This window comes from Equus caballus, chromosome 3, assembly GCF_041296265.1.
Source record: "Equus caballus isolate H_3958 breed thoroughbred chromosome 3, TB-T2T, whole genome shotgun sequence".
NCBI lineage: Eukaryota > Metazoa > Chordata > Mammalia > Perissodactyla > Equidae > Equus > Equus caballus.
The window spans coordinates 23,880,470-23,897,008 of record NC_091686.1 but is presented as its reverse complement, the minus strand read 5'-3'; the positions used below and the strand labels follow the sequence as shown (position 1 = coordinate 23,897,008).

General features: G+C 40.8%; 1 protein-coding gene across 7 annotated transcripts in view; it reads left to right on the top strand.

The window, feature by feature from the left end:
- The window catches only part of WDR59 (WD repeat domain 59), an 83,159-nt gene that overhangs the window by 50,308 nt on the left and 16,312 nt on the right, over nucleotides 1-16,539 (top strand). For 2 of the 7 annotated variants that reach the window (XR_002806842.2, XM_005608430.4), the window contains exons 15-19: nucleotides 531-626; nucleotides 782-938; nucleotides 1,479-1,548; nucleotides 7,280-7,433; nucleotides 11,183-11,239. Coding sequence is in view for 3 of the 7 variants with exons in the window: in XM_005608430.4 (XP_005608487.1) it covers nucleotides 531-626; nucleotides 782-938; nucleotides 1,479-1,548; nucleotides 7,280-7,433; nucleotides 11,183-11,239 (534 nt within the window). In the remaining 4 variants the exon portion in view is untranslated. Of the gene's footprint in view, nucleotides 1-530; nucleotides 627-781; nucleotides 939-1,478; nucleotides 1,549-7,279; nucleotides 7,434-11,182; nucleotides 11,240-12,512; nucleotides 13,120-16,539 lie in introns of those variants that run through there. The other 5 variants (XR_011436904.1, XM_005608431.4, XR_011436905.1 and 2 more) reach the window with 3 other exon arrangements.

Here is a 16,539-nt window from a genome sequence, read left to right as displayed (position 1 = left end):
TTGTGTATTGGACAGCACAGGTCCAATTTACATGCCTTTCTTCATTTAGTATGTGTATGTCAGTTTATATCTACAAACCGTGCATTAAAATGTTAGGATTTACATTTTTAAAAAACCAAAAAAAAACATCCATTCTAATTTTCAGTGAAGTGAAATCTGTTGCCCGTGGTTTCTATCATGCAGAGCAATTTGCAATCCAGCTTGTCAAGTATTACTTCTATTCCATGAAATTTCCCATGGAGGGGGTAGGGTGGGGGGAGAGGAAAGGAGAAGAACTCACTGTAAAGAAATGTGCCCTCTCGAACTGTGTGCTAAGAAAGGAAAGGGCTTCTCAAAGAGGGCTCCGAAATGAGTCTTCTCTTTGAGCCTCTGGAGAAGGTGGAAAGTGGGATGTTGTGTTGGAAGCCTCAGACACAGCCGTGCTCCCATCTCCCTGAACCTTCACTGCTCCAGCTGCTTTGCAGAATAAAAGCATTGTGATAAGGAGAAAGAATGTTGCTATTCTTGACTACGTTTTTTGGCTTTTCTAGATCCTGAAAGACACTTCGCTACAAAAAGTGAAACGCAACCAGAGTTGTTTGGAGCCCTGCCTGCGCCAGCTTGTCTCCTGCCTTGAGTCTTTTGTGGTGGGATTCTTGTACCAACCTGTGCTTTGGTGTTTTGTTTCATTCCTTCCTCCCTAAACTCCTGGGCTCCCTGACTTTGTGATCGTATATCCTTATTTTGTAATTCAACTTTAAGATAGGTTACGGTGTTTAGGCTGTTGATTTTTAAATTTCAGAACCAAGAAGACAGCGCTTCCAGCAACCCCTTTGCACTCCCAAACTCCGTCACACCGCCCTTACCAACGTTTGCCCGGGTGACCACTGCCTATGGGTCATACCAGGATGCCAACATTCCCTTCCCTAGGACCTCGGGGGCCAGGTTCTGTGGAGCAGGTTGGTCTCTTTTTAGTTCTCTGATTCTAGATTTTGAGAGACGGTGGCTAAGAATATCGTATAGTCTGTCTAAAAAAGTCTCCAGCAGAAAATTTTTCTTTGTTTTTGTTTCCTGAGAACTCAAAAGATTTCTGTAGTAGTGTTATATGATCTGATGCCAAGTTGGCGTCTGTGGACAAATTCTAAGAAAGAGTGTTCACCAGAATTAAGTCTTAATTTTTTTCATTCTGATGAGCATGAATTTGAGACTTTACTTAGAGCCCTGATTCTTGACAGGGGACAGGTCCCCTAGCAGAGAAATATAAAGTACCTGTGAAGAGTTTTTCCAAACCGCAGACATCCCGTCTCTCCTGGATCCTGGAGATTCTGACCTCTGTCCTTGTTAAGAATCACTGCAGTCGTGGGCCTTTGCACCTGATGAAAATGTGTCTGGTCCATCTGATAGACTGAGATAGACAACACATTGACCAGTGCTGCCTTAGGATTGTCCACGTCTGGCTCATTGACATGGATGTGCTCATCTGATGTCTCCTTTGTCAGGGTATTTGGTGTATTTCACAAGGCCTATGACGATGCATCGAGCAGTGTCTCCAACAGAACCTACTCCACGGTGAGTCCGGGAGATGCAGACGGAAGCTACATTCACGGGCTGAAGGTGGGCAGACACCTGACAGTGACCGCTGAGTTTGTCTTTGGACACTTGGTTGTAGTTCTTCAGTAAACACCCATTATAAGCTTTACTTGAGAAAGATCAAGCTTCATTAAATTGCAACTAAGCTGAGATTTCTACTGTAGGGTTACTACCAAACCATTAGAAGGAGTAGCTGGATAAAGGCTGTTGTCAAAACAAGGCAAATTCTTTTTTAGTGTGCTTTCCTCCATTGCTAATGTTAAATAAAACATTAAATAAAACTAGAAAAATAGCAGAAAAGATCATCGGTGGGCTGGCCCGGTGGCACAGCGGTTAGTTTCTGACATTCCACTTTGGTGGCCTGGGGTTCACTGGTTTGGATCCCAGGTGCGGACCTACGCACTGCTTGTCCAGCTATGCTGTGACAGGCATCCCACATATCAAGTAGAGAAAGATGGGCATGGATGGTTAGCTCAGGGCCAGTCTTCCTCAGCAAAAAGAGGAAGATTGGTGGCAGATGTTAGCTCAGGGCTAATCTTCCTCAAAAAAAAAAAATCATCCGTAATCTCATCACACTAATATCCTACTTCTAACATTACCAAAGTGTGTTTAATTTTTTTAAAATTACATATGTAGTATGTTGAAAAAACTCAACACAGGAGTTTTAAGTTAAAATATGAATATAGCTCTTCTTTTCCTTTCCGTGTCCCACGGAGAGCCACTGTTAACAGTTTAATATGTTTTCTGGTTAGTTTTTGTTTGTTTGTTTGTTTGTTTTCAGAGGCAACCTAGTGTAGCAAATGGGAGTGTGGATTCAGAGGCAAACTGCTGGGTCCAGATCTTGACCCTGCCATTCTCTGACCTTAGGACTCTGCTTGATTTTCCTCAACAGTAACTTGGGGATGATAACAGCACCTGCCTCCTTGATTTGCTGTGCAGATTGAACGAGTTAGTCCCAGTAAAGCGTTTAGAACGCTGCCTGGCACATTGGGAGTCCTCTAACTGTGTTTCCTCTTATTACTACTGGTTTTTGTTTTTCTAAAAGTTTTTATTAACAGTTTATTGAGATGTAATTCACACAGTGTACAGTTGACCTATTTAAAGTGTACAATTCAATGGCTTTTAGTATATTCATAAATAATGTACACCCATCACTATAGTCAATTCTAGAACATTTTTATTACCCCCAAAAGAAACTGCATCCCCTAGCTGTCACCACCCGCAGGGCTCCCATTCCTGCAGCCCTAGACAAACACCAGTCCACTTTCTGTCTATAAATTTGCCTATTCTGGACATTTCATGCAAATGAATCATATGCTGTGTGGTTCTTTGAAACTGGCTTCTTTCACTTTGTATGTTTTCGAGGATCGTACATCTTGCAGCGTCTATCAGTCCTTCATTTCTATTTACTGCCAAATAATAGTCTATCACATGTATGTAGCACATTTTATTTATTCATTCGTCAGTCAGACATCTTGGATTTCCACTTTTTGGCTATTATGAATAATGCTGCTATGAACGTTCATATACAAGTTTTTGTGTGGACATACATTTTCATTTTTCTTGGGTATATACCTAGGAGTGGAATTGCTGGATCATGTTATAAAGGTTTTTTTCCCTAATTAACGAACTTTATCTTTTAGAGCAATTTTATGTTCATAGCAAAAATTGAGTGGAAAGTACAGAGATTCCCATATACCCCTGTCTCCACATGTGCACAACCTCCCCCATAGTATTGGTTTTTTAAGCTTAAATATTGTAAGATATATACCATAGACTTCTGGTTCTGTGGTGTGGTGACCAAGATAACTTGGAAACCCTCCTGCTACAAACACCTAGAAATATTGGATGTAGTATAATTAGTGTACTTATGAAGAATAGCTGACTAACAAGAAAGAAAGGAGATGGAACCAGGTGCATGCACAGGCTCTGCTGTTGCTCTGGCAGGTGGCCAGTGTCTGCAGTAACCCAGCAGGCGAGACCTTGGCCCCACAAGACCTGGGAGCTAAGTGCCAGAGAGCCCCTCCATTGCATGAGGTTCCTTATTTGAAAGGTTAGATTAGACAACAATCACCTGCTTTAAAGGGAAACAAGAATATCTGCATCTGGGCTTTGGGAACAGAGGGAAAAATGTTCCTGTTAGAATGTTTTTCATACTAAGAGTATTTCATTGAGATATAATTTACAGTACATAAATGTGAATGTGTACCTTGATGACCAGCACCCAGATCAAGGTACAGAGCTTTACTCTCACCCCGAAAAGTTCCCTGGTCCTTTTACCCGGAGGAAACCACTCTTCTGACTTCATCATGTACAGTGTACATGTACGATGCCTACATCATTGTAGTTTTAGTTTGCCTGTGCTTGAACTTCATCTAAATAGAATCATGTAGTGTGTACTATTTTATGTCTGGCTTATTTTTGCTCAGCTTAATGTTTTTGAAATTGACCCACGTTGCTGTGTGTATCAATAGTTCCATTTTATGAGAATAATACAATTTGTTTATTCATTCTCCTAATGATGGACATTGGATTAGTTCCAGTTTGGGACTATTATGAGTAGACCTACATGTGCAAGTCTTTTTAAGAACATGTGTGTTAATTTCTCTACCCAAGCAGTAGAATCCCTGGGTCATAGGATAGGTGTATGTTTGTTTAATTACATTAGAATTGCCAGAAAGTCTGTCCCCAGTGGTTGTGCCATTTTACATTCTTACCAGCAATGTTTCAGTGTTTCTGGTTGCTCCACGTCCTCTCCAAAACTTGCTATTTTCAATCTTTTCAACTGTAGCCATTGTGGTGGGTGTATAATGTTATCTCGTTGTGGTGATGACTGACGATGTTGAGCAGCTTTTGTGTTTATCAACCATTTGGTATCTTCTTGTGTGATGTTCCTGTTCAAGTATTTTGCCCATTTTTTTTTGGACTGTGTTTCTTATTATTTATTTGTGGTAGTTCTTTATTCTGGTTGCAAATTCTTTGCTAAATGTATGTATTGATTTTCTCTTAATCTGTGGCTTGTCTTTCTTCCTCTTTAATGATTTCAATAAACAGCAGTTTTTAATTTGATACAGTCTAATCTATCACTTAAAAAATTTCCTGGTTAGTGCTTTTGTGTCCTGTCTACAAAAAATCATTGCCTACCCCAAGCTCATGCAAATATTCTTCTGTGTTTTCTTTTAAAAGTTTATAGGTTTAGTGGGGGGGGGTTTTGTTTGTTTTGGTGAAGAAGATTGGCCCTGAGCTAAGATCTGTTGCCAATCTTCCTCTCTTTCGTGTGTGGGATGCTGCCACAGCGTGGCTTGATGAGCATTGTGCGGGTCTGTGCCTGGGATCTGAACCCGCAAACCCGGGGCCACCAAAGTAGAACATGTGAACTTAACCACTACACCATTGGACTGGCCCCTAAAAGTTTATAGTTTTAAATTCCTTATTTAAGGTCTATAATCTATCTCAAATTAATTTTTGTGTATGAAGTGAGATAGAGATCAAAGTTTATTTTCTTCAGTAAAGGTATATAGTTGTTTCAGCGCCATTTATGGAAAAAACTTGCCTTTCCTCATTGAATTTGCATTTATACCTTTGTTGAAAATCAGTTGACCAGGTTTGTGGGTCTGTTTCTGGACTCCGGTTTTTCCTTTGATCTGTTGGTTCCCTGATGCCGACACTGTACTCTTAATGTAGCTTTCCAGAGTAGCCGTCACGTCTGCAAGTGTTCAGTCCTCCGTCTTTACTGTTCTTATTCAGGAGTGGGTCGGCTATTCTAGGTCTTTTGCATTTCTGTAAAAATGTGAAATCAGTTTATTGGTTTCTACGAAAAAACCTGCTTGTATTTTGATTGGAATTGTGTTGACTCTATAGAGCAATTTGGAGAAAATTATCTTTTTTTTTTATACATGTAGCATAATAGCCAGTTTTATAAAACTCAGAAACAAAATTAAGCAATACATTCATGGATACATACATATAATAAGACTGAAAACAAGAACAAGGGAATAAAGCATTCGAAATCCAGAATAGTGGCTATATCTGGGGAGGATTATCTAGGCAGATTAAATGGAGTTGGTGGTATTCTAATTTTTAAGTTGAATGTGACATTTATGGGTGTTCCTTTTGTTATTATGCTTCATAATTTATTTATATGCCAGTATCCTTTGGATTATATCAAAATATCACAAAATTTAATAATAAAAAATCAGAACTGCAATTATAGATTATTTAGAAAATAATGGCTTAGGGAAAAATGTATATATTGCATGATGTGTTTTCACTTAAGCTCTTCTCAGATTAAATTTAATAGATTTGAATTCTTTTTTTTAATGTTGATAAGAATATATTTTGTTTATTTTATTTTTTTAATTGCAGTAACATTGGATTATAACAATATATAGCTTTCAGATGTACATCGTAATATATTTCAAATTCTGTGTAGACTACATCATGTTCACCACCCAAAAACTAATCATAGTCCATCCCCTCACATGTGAGCCTAATCACCCCTTTTGCCCTCCCCCCATCCTTCCCCTATGGTAACCACCAATCCAATGTCTCTCGCTGTGTGTTTGTTTGTCTTTGTTTTTACCTTCTACTTATGAGTGAGATCATACAGTATTTGACTTTCTCCCTCTGACTTATTTCACTCAGCGTAATACCCTCACGGACCATCCACGTTGTCACAAATGGCCGGATTTCATCATTTCCTCTGGCTGAATGGTATTCCATTGTGTATATGTACCACATCTTCTTTATCCATTCGTCCCTTGATGGGCACCTAGGTTGCTTCCAAGTCTTGGCTATTGTGTATAATGCTGCAATGAACATAGGGATGCATGTATCTTTATGCCTTTGTGTTTTCAAGTTCTTTGGATAAATACCCAGTGGTGGGATAGCTGGATCATGTGATAGATCTATTCTTAATTTTCTGAGGATACTCCATACTGCTTTCCATAGTGGCTGCACCAGTTTGCACTCCCACCAGAAAACTGACATCTTGACAATAAGATGGAATCTTTCAATCTACTAACATGCCATATTTCTCTTTGTTTTGAGTTTTCTTTAATTTCTCTCAGCAGTATTTTGTATTTTCAATGCACATTTTTTTCATTAAATTTGTTCCTAGATATTTGATGTGTTTTCATGCTATTGTGAATGAAATTATTTAAAATTTTATTTCTAGATGTTTGTTCTAATATATAGAAACATAGTAGATTTTTGTAGATTGACCCATCTAAATTCACTTATCACTTCTAGTAGTTCCTAGATTCCTTTGAATTTTTTTTCTTCTTCCTCTCCCCAAAGCCCCCTAGTACGTGGTTGTATATTCTAGTTGTAGATCCTTCTGGCTCTACTAGGTGGGACGCTGTCTCAGCATGGCTTGATGAGCGGTGCTAGGTCCACACCCAGGATCTGAACCGGCGAAACCCTGGGCCGCTGAAGCGGAGCACCTGAACTTAACCACTTGGCCACGGGACCGGCCCTCCTTTGAATTTTCTATGTATACAATCATAGAAGTATTCTCTGCTTTTGCAGATAAAGCATTTTTCACTTCTCAAAGTTCTATTTGGGGTTTTTTTTTTTTTGGAGTTTCCCTTTTTTTTCCATTTTATCTATCTTTTCCTCTTGATTTCATCAGGAATGGCTAAGAATGGCACTACTTAGAAATATGGAAAGACTCAAGCCAGTGTGGATAATTCTGTGTTTTCAACCACAGATCTCTCTCGGCTTTGTCTGCTTATCATACTGGCTTGATCGCGCCAATGAAGATCCGCACAGAGGCCCCTGGAAACCTTCGTTTATACAGTGGGAGCCCCACCCGCAGCGAGAAAGAGCAGGTCTCCATCAGCTCCTTCTACTACAAGGAGCGGGTAAGCGACAGAGCCCTGGCCTTTGATTCTTGTTCCTCCCTCTGGATTCTTGTTCTTTGTCTCCCTGCCTGTCACACACAGCAGCTAATTAGTAATCCCCCTATGGTCTTTCACTTTCATAGTTAATTTGTTCAAGAAGGACCTTTGCTTTGTTCCTCTCAGTCGATTTTAATTACTGTAAATTGTGTGTGTGGAGGGGAGGGTTAGTTCTTAGGATCCATATTCTTCACTCCCCATCCAACCCTGTCCTTGTAATCCCCATTCGTTAAGTTGATTCCCATTCTTTCAGGTAGAATAATTTAGCTTCAGGTTCTCCTTGGTGTTCTGATGTCTGTCAGCAAATTAAGTGATACTTCTGAAGGCTTGGGATCTTGATATATTTGGAACTTCATAGTTGTGAGAAGTTTTAAAGTTGATCTCTAAGAGGTTTTATACTTTTATTAAGTCTACACTGAAATACCCATCTGAACAGACCAGTTTATACCAAAGTCACCCGAACCTGTCCTTATGTTCCTGGGTTCTTAAGGAACTTACCATCCCTGATGTAGCTATTAAGCTGTCAGAAGCCTTTGGTGATGACAGTGTAGAGAAAGTTGGCACAGCACAGGAATGATCCTGAGAACTTTCCATGTTGTCAGGTTGAGTATCTGGGCTTAAACTGACATGATGTTCTAAACAGAATTACCACTGAGCTACTAACAAACTCAGTTGTTAGGAATTCTTTGTTGTCTTCCACGAATTGAGAAAAGATGGATTGACTATAATTAAAATTTGTTTTTAAATTGAATTATTTTAAATAAAAAACCAATTTCTAGCAGTGCCTTTACTTCGGTTGCAGTATGGTGTCTAACCTTGGTTCACACTGAGAGTTGACCATCTCCAAAGTCGAGTCTTAGGGTTGTATGTGACTGAAATGAGTGGCAGGAACTGATGTTGGGCAAAACCATTCAGCTGAGTAGGGAAAATGATTGTTTTTGCTGCCTTTCTGGCCAACCCTTCTTCACATCTCTGATAGAATTCCGCCCCCTTGGTTGTCACAGACCTTCTTGGAACACCTATATCCTCCCAAGTCCTTTATGTCAAAAATGTTTAGGTCTTTTTTCTCCTTTTTCCTCAGACTAGCAGGTAACTGGTTTGAGGATTTGATAAAGTGGTTGGAAAAAAGGCATTTTATTGACATAGTAACCAGACAAACTCATGGTTGGGTAAATGTGGAATTTTCTTTAGCGTCAGGCCCAGGTTGAGGAGATCGTTTAGTCAAACAGGCAGTTCTGAATTCCCTTTCAATTCATGTCATATGCTACTCATGCTTGGCTTGGGCCTGGGCAAAATAGATTGACTAGTACTTTTGACTCTGTGATAGTGTGTAAAGGCCATTTCCAGTCAAAATAACTCCAGTTCCAAGATGGGACCTCTTCTAATGCAGAAGCATTTATAAAACACACATTCACGGTTTTGATGGTCTGGCCTCTTTTACTACAAACACCATAATCAAAAAGAGGGACCACAGGCACATAGATAATTATCTCTTAATCAGATAGGGTCTGCTGGGGAATGGAGAAAGGATTGTGATATTTCAGTTTGGGGTGACTCCCAGCATGCTGCTTCTCCACAGAAAATGGGCCCTTAGAATCCTCTAGGATGATGAAGTAAGTGGTCTTTAAGTTTTATTTCAGATAGTGACCAAATAAAATAGGGGGAGACACTTTTATTATAATTTCATATGAAAATTTTGTATTGCTATTTAACATTTATACAGAAAAGCTCACAAATCGTAGGCATATAATTCAGTGGATTAACAGCTACACAGGCCAAGAAATAGAACATTACAAGAACCCTAGAAGCCCTGGGGGAGAGAGACACATTTTAATGGATGACATAGTAATTATTAGGTTAAATCATGAAATTGCTGATATTTGACCTTTTTTTTTTTAAAGATTTTATTTTTCCCTTTTTTTCCTCCCAAAGTCCCCCAGTACATAGTTGTGTATTTTCAGTTGTAGGTCTTTCTAGTTGTGGCATGTGGGATGCCACCTCAGTATGGCTTGATGAGCAGTGCCATATCCGTGCCCAGGATTCGAACTGGCGAAACCCTGGGCCGCTGAAGCAGAGCGCATAAACTTAACCACTTGGCCACGGGGCTGGCCCCTTATTTGACCATTTTTTACTTTAAAAAAAGTTTCATGTGGTTCAACCTAATAAGAAGTTAAAGTGAGTAAGTCAGTTATTTTGTGATGACTCTGGAGTAAATTCATCTCTCTTTGAGCCTGTTGATGCCCATCCCATTTATACAGGGCATGGGGGGTGGTTAAAGAAATGAAATATGGCCGTGATATCTTATGTAGACCGTCTTATCTTCCTAACGGAGGTCAATACAGTTTTATCCCTTGAGGGGTATTTTTTTGATCCTCAGGTGTTTTAGTTTCACATGTCAAATAATCATTTTTAGTACTTTTGTTCTGGAAATGATTCTAGTTTACTAAATTTCTCAGTGCTTAAGTCTTCACTTTCAGCTTAAATTTTTCTCCTTCATATTTTTATTCTCTTTTTTAGGTCTCTACCCCTGAGATCTTTAAATGAGTAAGAGTAAAGGAAAAGAATAAAACTACATAAAGTATAGCAATGAAGGAATTATAGAGTATTTTGGAGACTACAGAAAAATCTTTCTAGAGCCATTGGGGATCACTGCTCATTTCTCTTGTTTTTGTGTGTTTTTAACCTGCTCTACTTAGGTCATATTGTTATATTCATCCAAATCTTCTCCAGATGGAATTTCAAGGTTTGCTCCTACAAATTTAAAAAATGTGAGAGACCTAAAACAACCATCAAATTCTGTAGGCAGTTAGAAAGCACAGAGAGATGCTAACATTCATTTGGTAACTGGACCAACTATTAGTAGTTGATGAAATACTGTTTATTCCTAGGGGAAATCAGAAGGCCCAGAACTTAAGAAAAACATTAGACGTTGCCCTATAAACATTTAAAAAATTTTGCAGCCTTCCGCGTTTGCTTCAGTGTATATTACTAAAATAGCTCTAACAAAGAAGTGGGGAGGTCTTGAAGTTAATAGAATAATTTCTGACTTCCAGAGTCAGTGTTTTACACTCCCAGTTTCACGTTGATGCTCGTACTGTTAGCGAGAGTGCCCTCAAGAGTCGAACTCTTCCGTGTAAGCTCCCTCTTTCCCTCCATTTCTCTTAGGCTCCCATTCCCCATGGAATCGCTCTGAGAATAGTCCTGCAGTCCCAGCTAAGACTCCGATTTCCCCAAAGCCCCGCAACCGCACACCGACAAAAAATTTGGTATTGAGTCTATTGAAGAACTTCTTCCTTTGTAGGAATGAGAATCTTCTCACACATATGTGTGCCCTTGAAGGGGAAAGCAGTCCTCCAGCCGTTTCTCCACTCGCACTGTGATCTTAGTCCTCGTTAGAAAACTGCAGACCTTAGTTCCTTTGTCAGAGCTGTGTGGGCGCCAGCCTCCTTCTATCTTGAAATATGTTTCGAACTGGAGGACGATGACAGTGAAGCCGGTTTGGAGTGTGATGGTTGGGAGGGAGGTGAGGGAATCCAAATATTGCTGTGCTCAGGTTCAGATTCTTAAATCATTTCAATCCTGATTTTGCAGTATATTATGGTACCGTTTAATCCATCAGATATGTGGGAAACTTTCATTTTATTCTATTTTTTCCTTTTAATTTTCTTGGTGTTTTTCTTCCCTCCTCCTGGGTGTAACGTTTTCACGCACAGATGTCTCCTCGCTCTGCCCGGCGACGTTGGTCCATACAAGCAATTAACGACTTCCCGGTACTGTGCGCTGTGCAAATGCTCTCCTTAACTAATCCTGTCTCTGCCCAAAGGCCCAAGAATAAAATGCCACCTCCCTGGCTTTGAGGAACCTGAAATGACAGGCTGGCTGGTTTTTGGGACCAGCATGATAAATTTTTCACTCTTGGGAGTCAGGTGCCAAGGACTGTCTCCTTGTTCCAACACGGTTTCTGGTGGGCGAATACTGAGATGGTTAAGGATTGTGAATGGACTTCTTTGAAAATGAAGCTAAATACTGGGTTTCTTGGAAAGAACCCCAATTATAAGCCTTTAGCTCACCTGATTTCATTTGGAGTATTTGTATAATTTCACATAGCTTTTAAAAGCCTACCTTTGGCATGGGGGGAAGCAGAGGAAGATATAAGAGTCTTCCACCATTTTGTCTCTCTGTTTTTATCGACTTGGTCTAGTTCAAAGAGAGAAGTGCCCACCTGCTTCATTGGCATGACACATAAGCCAGTTTTTAATCCTTTGGGAATTTTCTGGAACATATTTTTTCCTTACCATCAATATTTTGCATTGACAATAAAACTACTATGGACATCTCTCTTCCTTTTCTTTCTTTCTTACTCACTCCTGTCGGCCATCTCCCCTCTTCTGTCTTCCTCTCCCACTCCCTTCATGTTTCAGTAGTGCCAAGGTGACCTCGAGCTGTGCAAGGCAGCCTTGAGGCTTTTGTGTAAATTTCATTTGGCGTAAAAAATGTTTAGGGGAACAGTCCTGTAGCCTTTTCATATGAAAACCAGTTGAAATCAGGAGCCCTGATTAGCAACTACCACTGCTGCCAACAACTTGCAGGTGGAGCAGCCAACGTGACCACCTTCCCTCAAAAAGCCTGTCCCAGGGAACCCGACTGCTGAATTTCCACTGATTTTCCAGAACTCTCTGCTCCCGCCGCTATTTAAATAGGAAGTCATTTTGATTCACTGCCCACTCTGCTGATTATGCATTGTTGATGGGGTTGCTGCGAAGCAGTTGGTGGCTTATTCTTGGGCTGTTTTTACATTTAACCCATTTATTGGCATCAATGTTGCCTCCGATTGTAGCAGTAACGCTGGTGGTACAGTCGCAAGCTGGCTATTGGTTGTCATTCAGTGCTATTTGCACCAGTGCCTCCCTCCCCCCCCCCACCCCTCTCTTCCCTGTCCTCTTTCCCATAATTCCATGAATACCTTCTTGGTATGTTTAAAGGAGCATCTTGGTGCTCATCATGTGATAATTTGTCTGTCTTGCTTTGTCTCTCTTCCCTCAGTCTCTGCTCATGAAATCTGTGGGGAAGGGGCATTTTCTGTTGATGGGGCATTGAGAAGACCTAAGAGAAATGCACAGTCCTTTGCCTCCCAGAGGTACTGCTTTTATTGCACAGAAAAGTATCCACATTTTAGCCCGTCAAAGTGGGACAGGAGCAATGCAGGAGGTGTAGGGGGCTTTGGGGCCATAGTGCCCTTCCCTCACCTGGAAAGATCAGCCACACCTCAGCCTGGTGTATCATTGTTGTCTGCGTGTCATTACCTGACAGTTGCACAGACAAGAGAGACTCAAAATCTCCAAAAAGATACTAAGGGAAAAAGAAGTCTTGGGGAGGTGTGGATGGAATATAAACTCTTTTTGTTGCCAAAGCACTGGAGGAAATGCCCTGAGAAATTGTCCATGCCCATTAGGGAGTAGCAGGCACCCGGGGCCCCAACATCTGTTTTGAGATTTGGCATGTCTTCACTTAGGCAGTCTTGTTTTATTTGAATCCCCAGAATAATTGGCCACTAGATAGGATTACTACACAGTCACTATCCCTGTAGCCTGAAGGGGAGATATTTCAAATACTAAAATCACCAACTAACAAAAAAAAAAAAAAAAAAAAACTGTTTTGTGACCTCAATGATTTTTGATAATTTTTTTGCAGTTCTTCCTTGCTGGATTAAACGGATGAGTAGTGCTGTCCCCATGAGTGCTTTCACAGTTGGGTTCTTGGTGGCAGCTGTAATTAGGGGGATCCTGTGTTGGGGAACGTACTTCTATTCTAGGCTCAAGGGCAGCTTAGTGAAGTTCCAGAAAACATTACCGGTACGTCAGTATAGATCAAACAGAGAAGCACTTAGAAGCCTCATGTCTCAAGAAGTTCATGAGGAAGTCCCAGGAAATAGACTGTGATTTCCATAGTTCAGTGAAGGATGGTTACAGAAAATTGTCCAAGACCACTATCTTTACATTTTCATCAAGTACTTATTGATAATTCGCGTTGGTTGTTTCTCCTGATTTCTGTAACCCAAGACTGTAAATGGGCCAAGGGTCCTAAGACATCACTTTGGACTCTGAGTTTCTTTCTCTCTGAATGTGCCTCACGCTAAAGAACAATGCAGAAAGGAGATTAAACAGTGTGAGGTTCAGCCTTTTGAGCCCAGCCTGAAATACAGCATCTTAGTCTGAGTCTGGCGTGCCTCTGTGAAGCCATGTCAGGAGCTGCTTACCTCTGCCCATCTTCAGCTCACTGCTCTGGCTCAGCAGAACACAGTCACAAGGTTTCGCAGAGAAGCAACTTTAGAAGTGAGTAATGGAAGAGGATAGTGTGTTGGTTAGGCCTCACTAGAACCAGATGTTGATCTCCTTGTATGCAGAAATGGACCACTTCTTTCATTTAAAATGGACCAAACTGTTTATATATTAACAGTAGCTTAGTCAGGACTTAATTTTTTTTCCCTTTTTAATCTAAAATCAGACTCTTAAAAACAGGTTAGCAAGTATGGGCTTTGCAGTCTGACAGGCCTGTATTCAAATCTCAGCTCTTTTTTTTTTTTGAGGAAGATTAGCCCTGAGCTAACACCTGCTGCCAATCCTCCTCTTTTTGCTGAGGAAGACTGGCCCTGAGCTAACACCCATGCCCATCTTCCTCTACTTTCTATGTGGGACACCTACCACAGCATGGTGTGCCAAGCGGTGCCGTGTCTGCACCTGGGATCCGAACCGGCAAACCCCAGGCCGCCAAAGTGGAACGTGCGCACTTAACTACTGTGCCACCGGGCCGGCCCCACATCTCAGCTCTTATGCGTGCGGCCTTGAGTAAGCCTGACATCCTCATTTGTAAAAGGGAGGCAGCGCCCCCTCTGTCGGAGAGCTCTGGGGAGGCTCACGCTCGCACAGAGTGAGCAGTCCATAGCAGGAGCTAATGTTAATAGTAACGGACAAGTCTTTAAATCCTAAGTCAAACGTCTGTACACTTGGACTTGTGTCCAGGACGTCTCTCATTTCCCTCATAAGAAGTCCTCTGTAGCCATTTGGAGGTAAGGCTCTGGGGAGAGGGGATAATTGCTCGTGATCTTCCATGTCCATTACCCAGGGCCCTCTGCTCAAGTATCTTTGACATTCTAAAATGATCATTTTTAGAAATAATTCAATTCTGCTAGGAACAACATTTTTGAGTGAGCTGGTCTATTTGCCAATGAACCACTTTTGGCACGTGGGCCTTGATATTATACTTTTGTTAGGTTTACTTAAAGAGTCAGGGAATTGGGGTTGTTTTCAGTGTGGTCTGAAAACTATAGAGCCCATCCCTCATGGGGTGACCATTTATTTCTTCTGTTTGGTTAAATGGAGCTATGGTGAATTACTCAGTTGTGAAGTGCTTCTCATTTTCTCTTTGTAATAAGGAGCCAGAGTGACTACCTGGAACAGTGTTTTAGAAGCCTTCCAGCCAACCCAGAAGACCCACTGAGATGGATCATATTCCATTCCAGGTGGAATCATTTTAGTGTAGCTCTTTTTTTTTTTTTTTAAATTCCAGTACCTAAATTTTGCCTGAGATGACCACTTATGTGGGACCTGTGGGTATGTTGTTTCCTGGGGTTTTTAAACCCCTGGAAACCTGGATGAAAATCACAGTGAAGTGAGTTTGTGTACACATACCCTCCCTCTTCTAGTTACCACAGCGTGCCATTCCTGTCACTGCCGGACAGATGGATGCCAACTTACCCTCCCTAAAACAGGTCATGTCACAGTGTTTAGTGCACGTGTGACCACATCCATCTTGTGTCGGTTAACACTGCCTCGCTCCAGCCCATTCTGACAGGTTGTTTGCTCTTTACCACGTTCTCCCCTTAGTTGCACCCACATCAGGATATTTATGGCTAAAAGAGTAGTATTTTTTTGAGTATGCACATAATTCGTCTTTAGAAAATGACCAGGGCAAGCAGAGAATTGAAGGGCTACCCCACAATAATAGATTAACCTTCCTCTTGTATTGCAGAGTTATGACTTGTGTATGGATAAATAGTAAATAGTAACTGAACTGCTTCTTAAGATCAAATGATTTAAGGTTCCAAATGGATAATGTAGTATATGTATTTACAAATTATGATGAACAATTCAGATACTTCAGCTAAACTTCTTCATTTACCTGCCATGAGCTAAGGCTAGATGTCCTGGATTTAGTAGGTTCCATAACACGGAATTACATGCACTGGACAACTTTGGGGATTAGATGGGACGTCATTGGTCAGAAACACCTGACTAACTCAGGAAAGAGTGATTGTGTAAACATCACTTGTAGAAAATGAATTTATTTGTGAGTAATCTAAATAATGATCTAATCTAAATTCCTGAGAACTTATATACATCCATAATAATTATAGAGTTTTAAATTTCACTTTTTCAGATTGCCCAGTTTTCACTCTCACCTTTTCATTGTACCCTTATTAACCTTGTGAGATAGGAACAGCAGAACTCATCATGAGCCACAGGTTATCAGTGGGCGAAGAGAGTGACATGAGACTGAGTTCACAGCAAATAAGTAACCTGCCCTGGGTCACACTGAGCCAGTACATGTGGTAATAATACCGGTAAACCTTGGTTTTCTGACTCCAAATTTCAGGCCCTTTCACTAGCTCTTTCTGCTGCCTTTGCTAATAAATATGTCACTTCCTTCCTGAGTTGAATCACTTTGGTGACCCCCTTTTTAACTTCTGGCAAGAAAATAGAATATTGCCCCCTTGGCAGGTTGTCATTTTGAAGATACCAAGTGGGGCTACACTCTAATAATTCTCATTTTTTCAGGACATCTCTCATTTCCCACATATGGGCTCCTCTAGCCGTTTGTAGGTAAGGCTCTGGGGAAATAGGATAATTGCTCATGACCTTCCTTGTCCGTTACCCAGGTCCCTCTGCTCAGGTATTTTTGACATCATAGATGATCACTTTTAGAAATAATTCAACTCTGCTAGGAAAACAGGGTAATTCTCCTTGAGCTGCTAAGCTTCTTGGTCTGCCTACCGTAGATTAAGGTTTGCAGA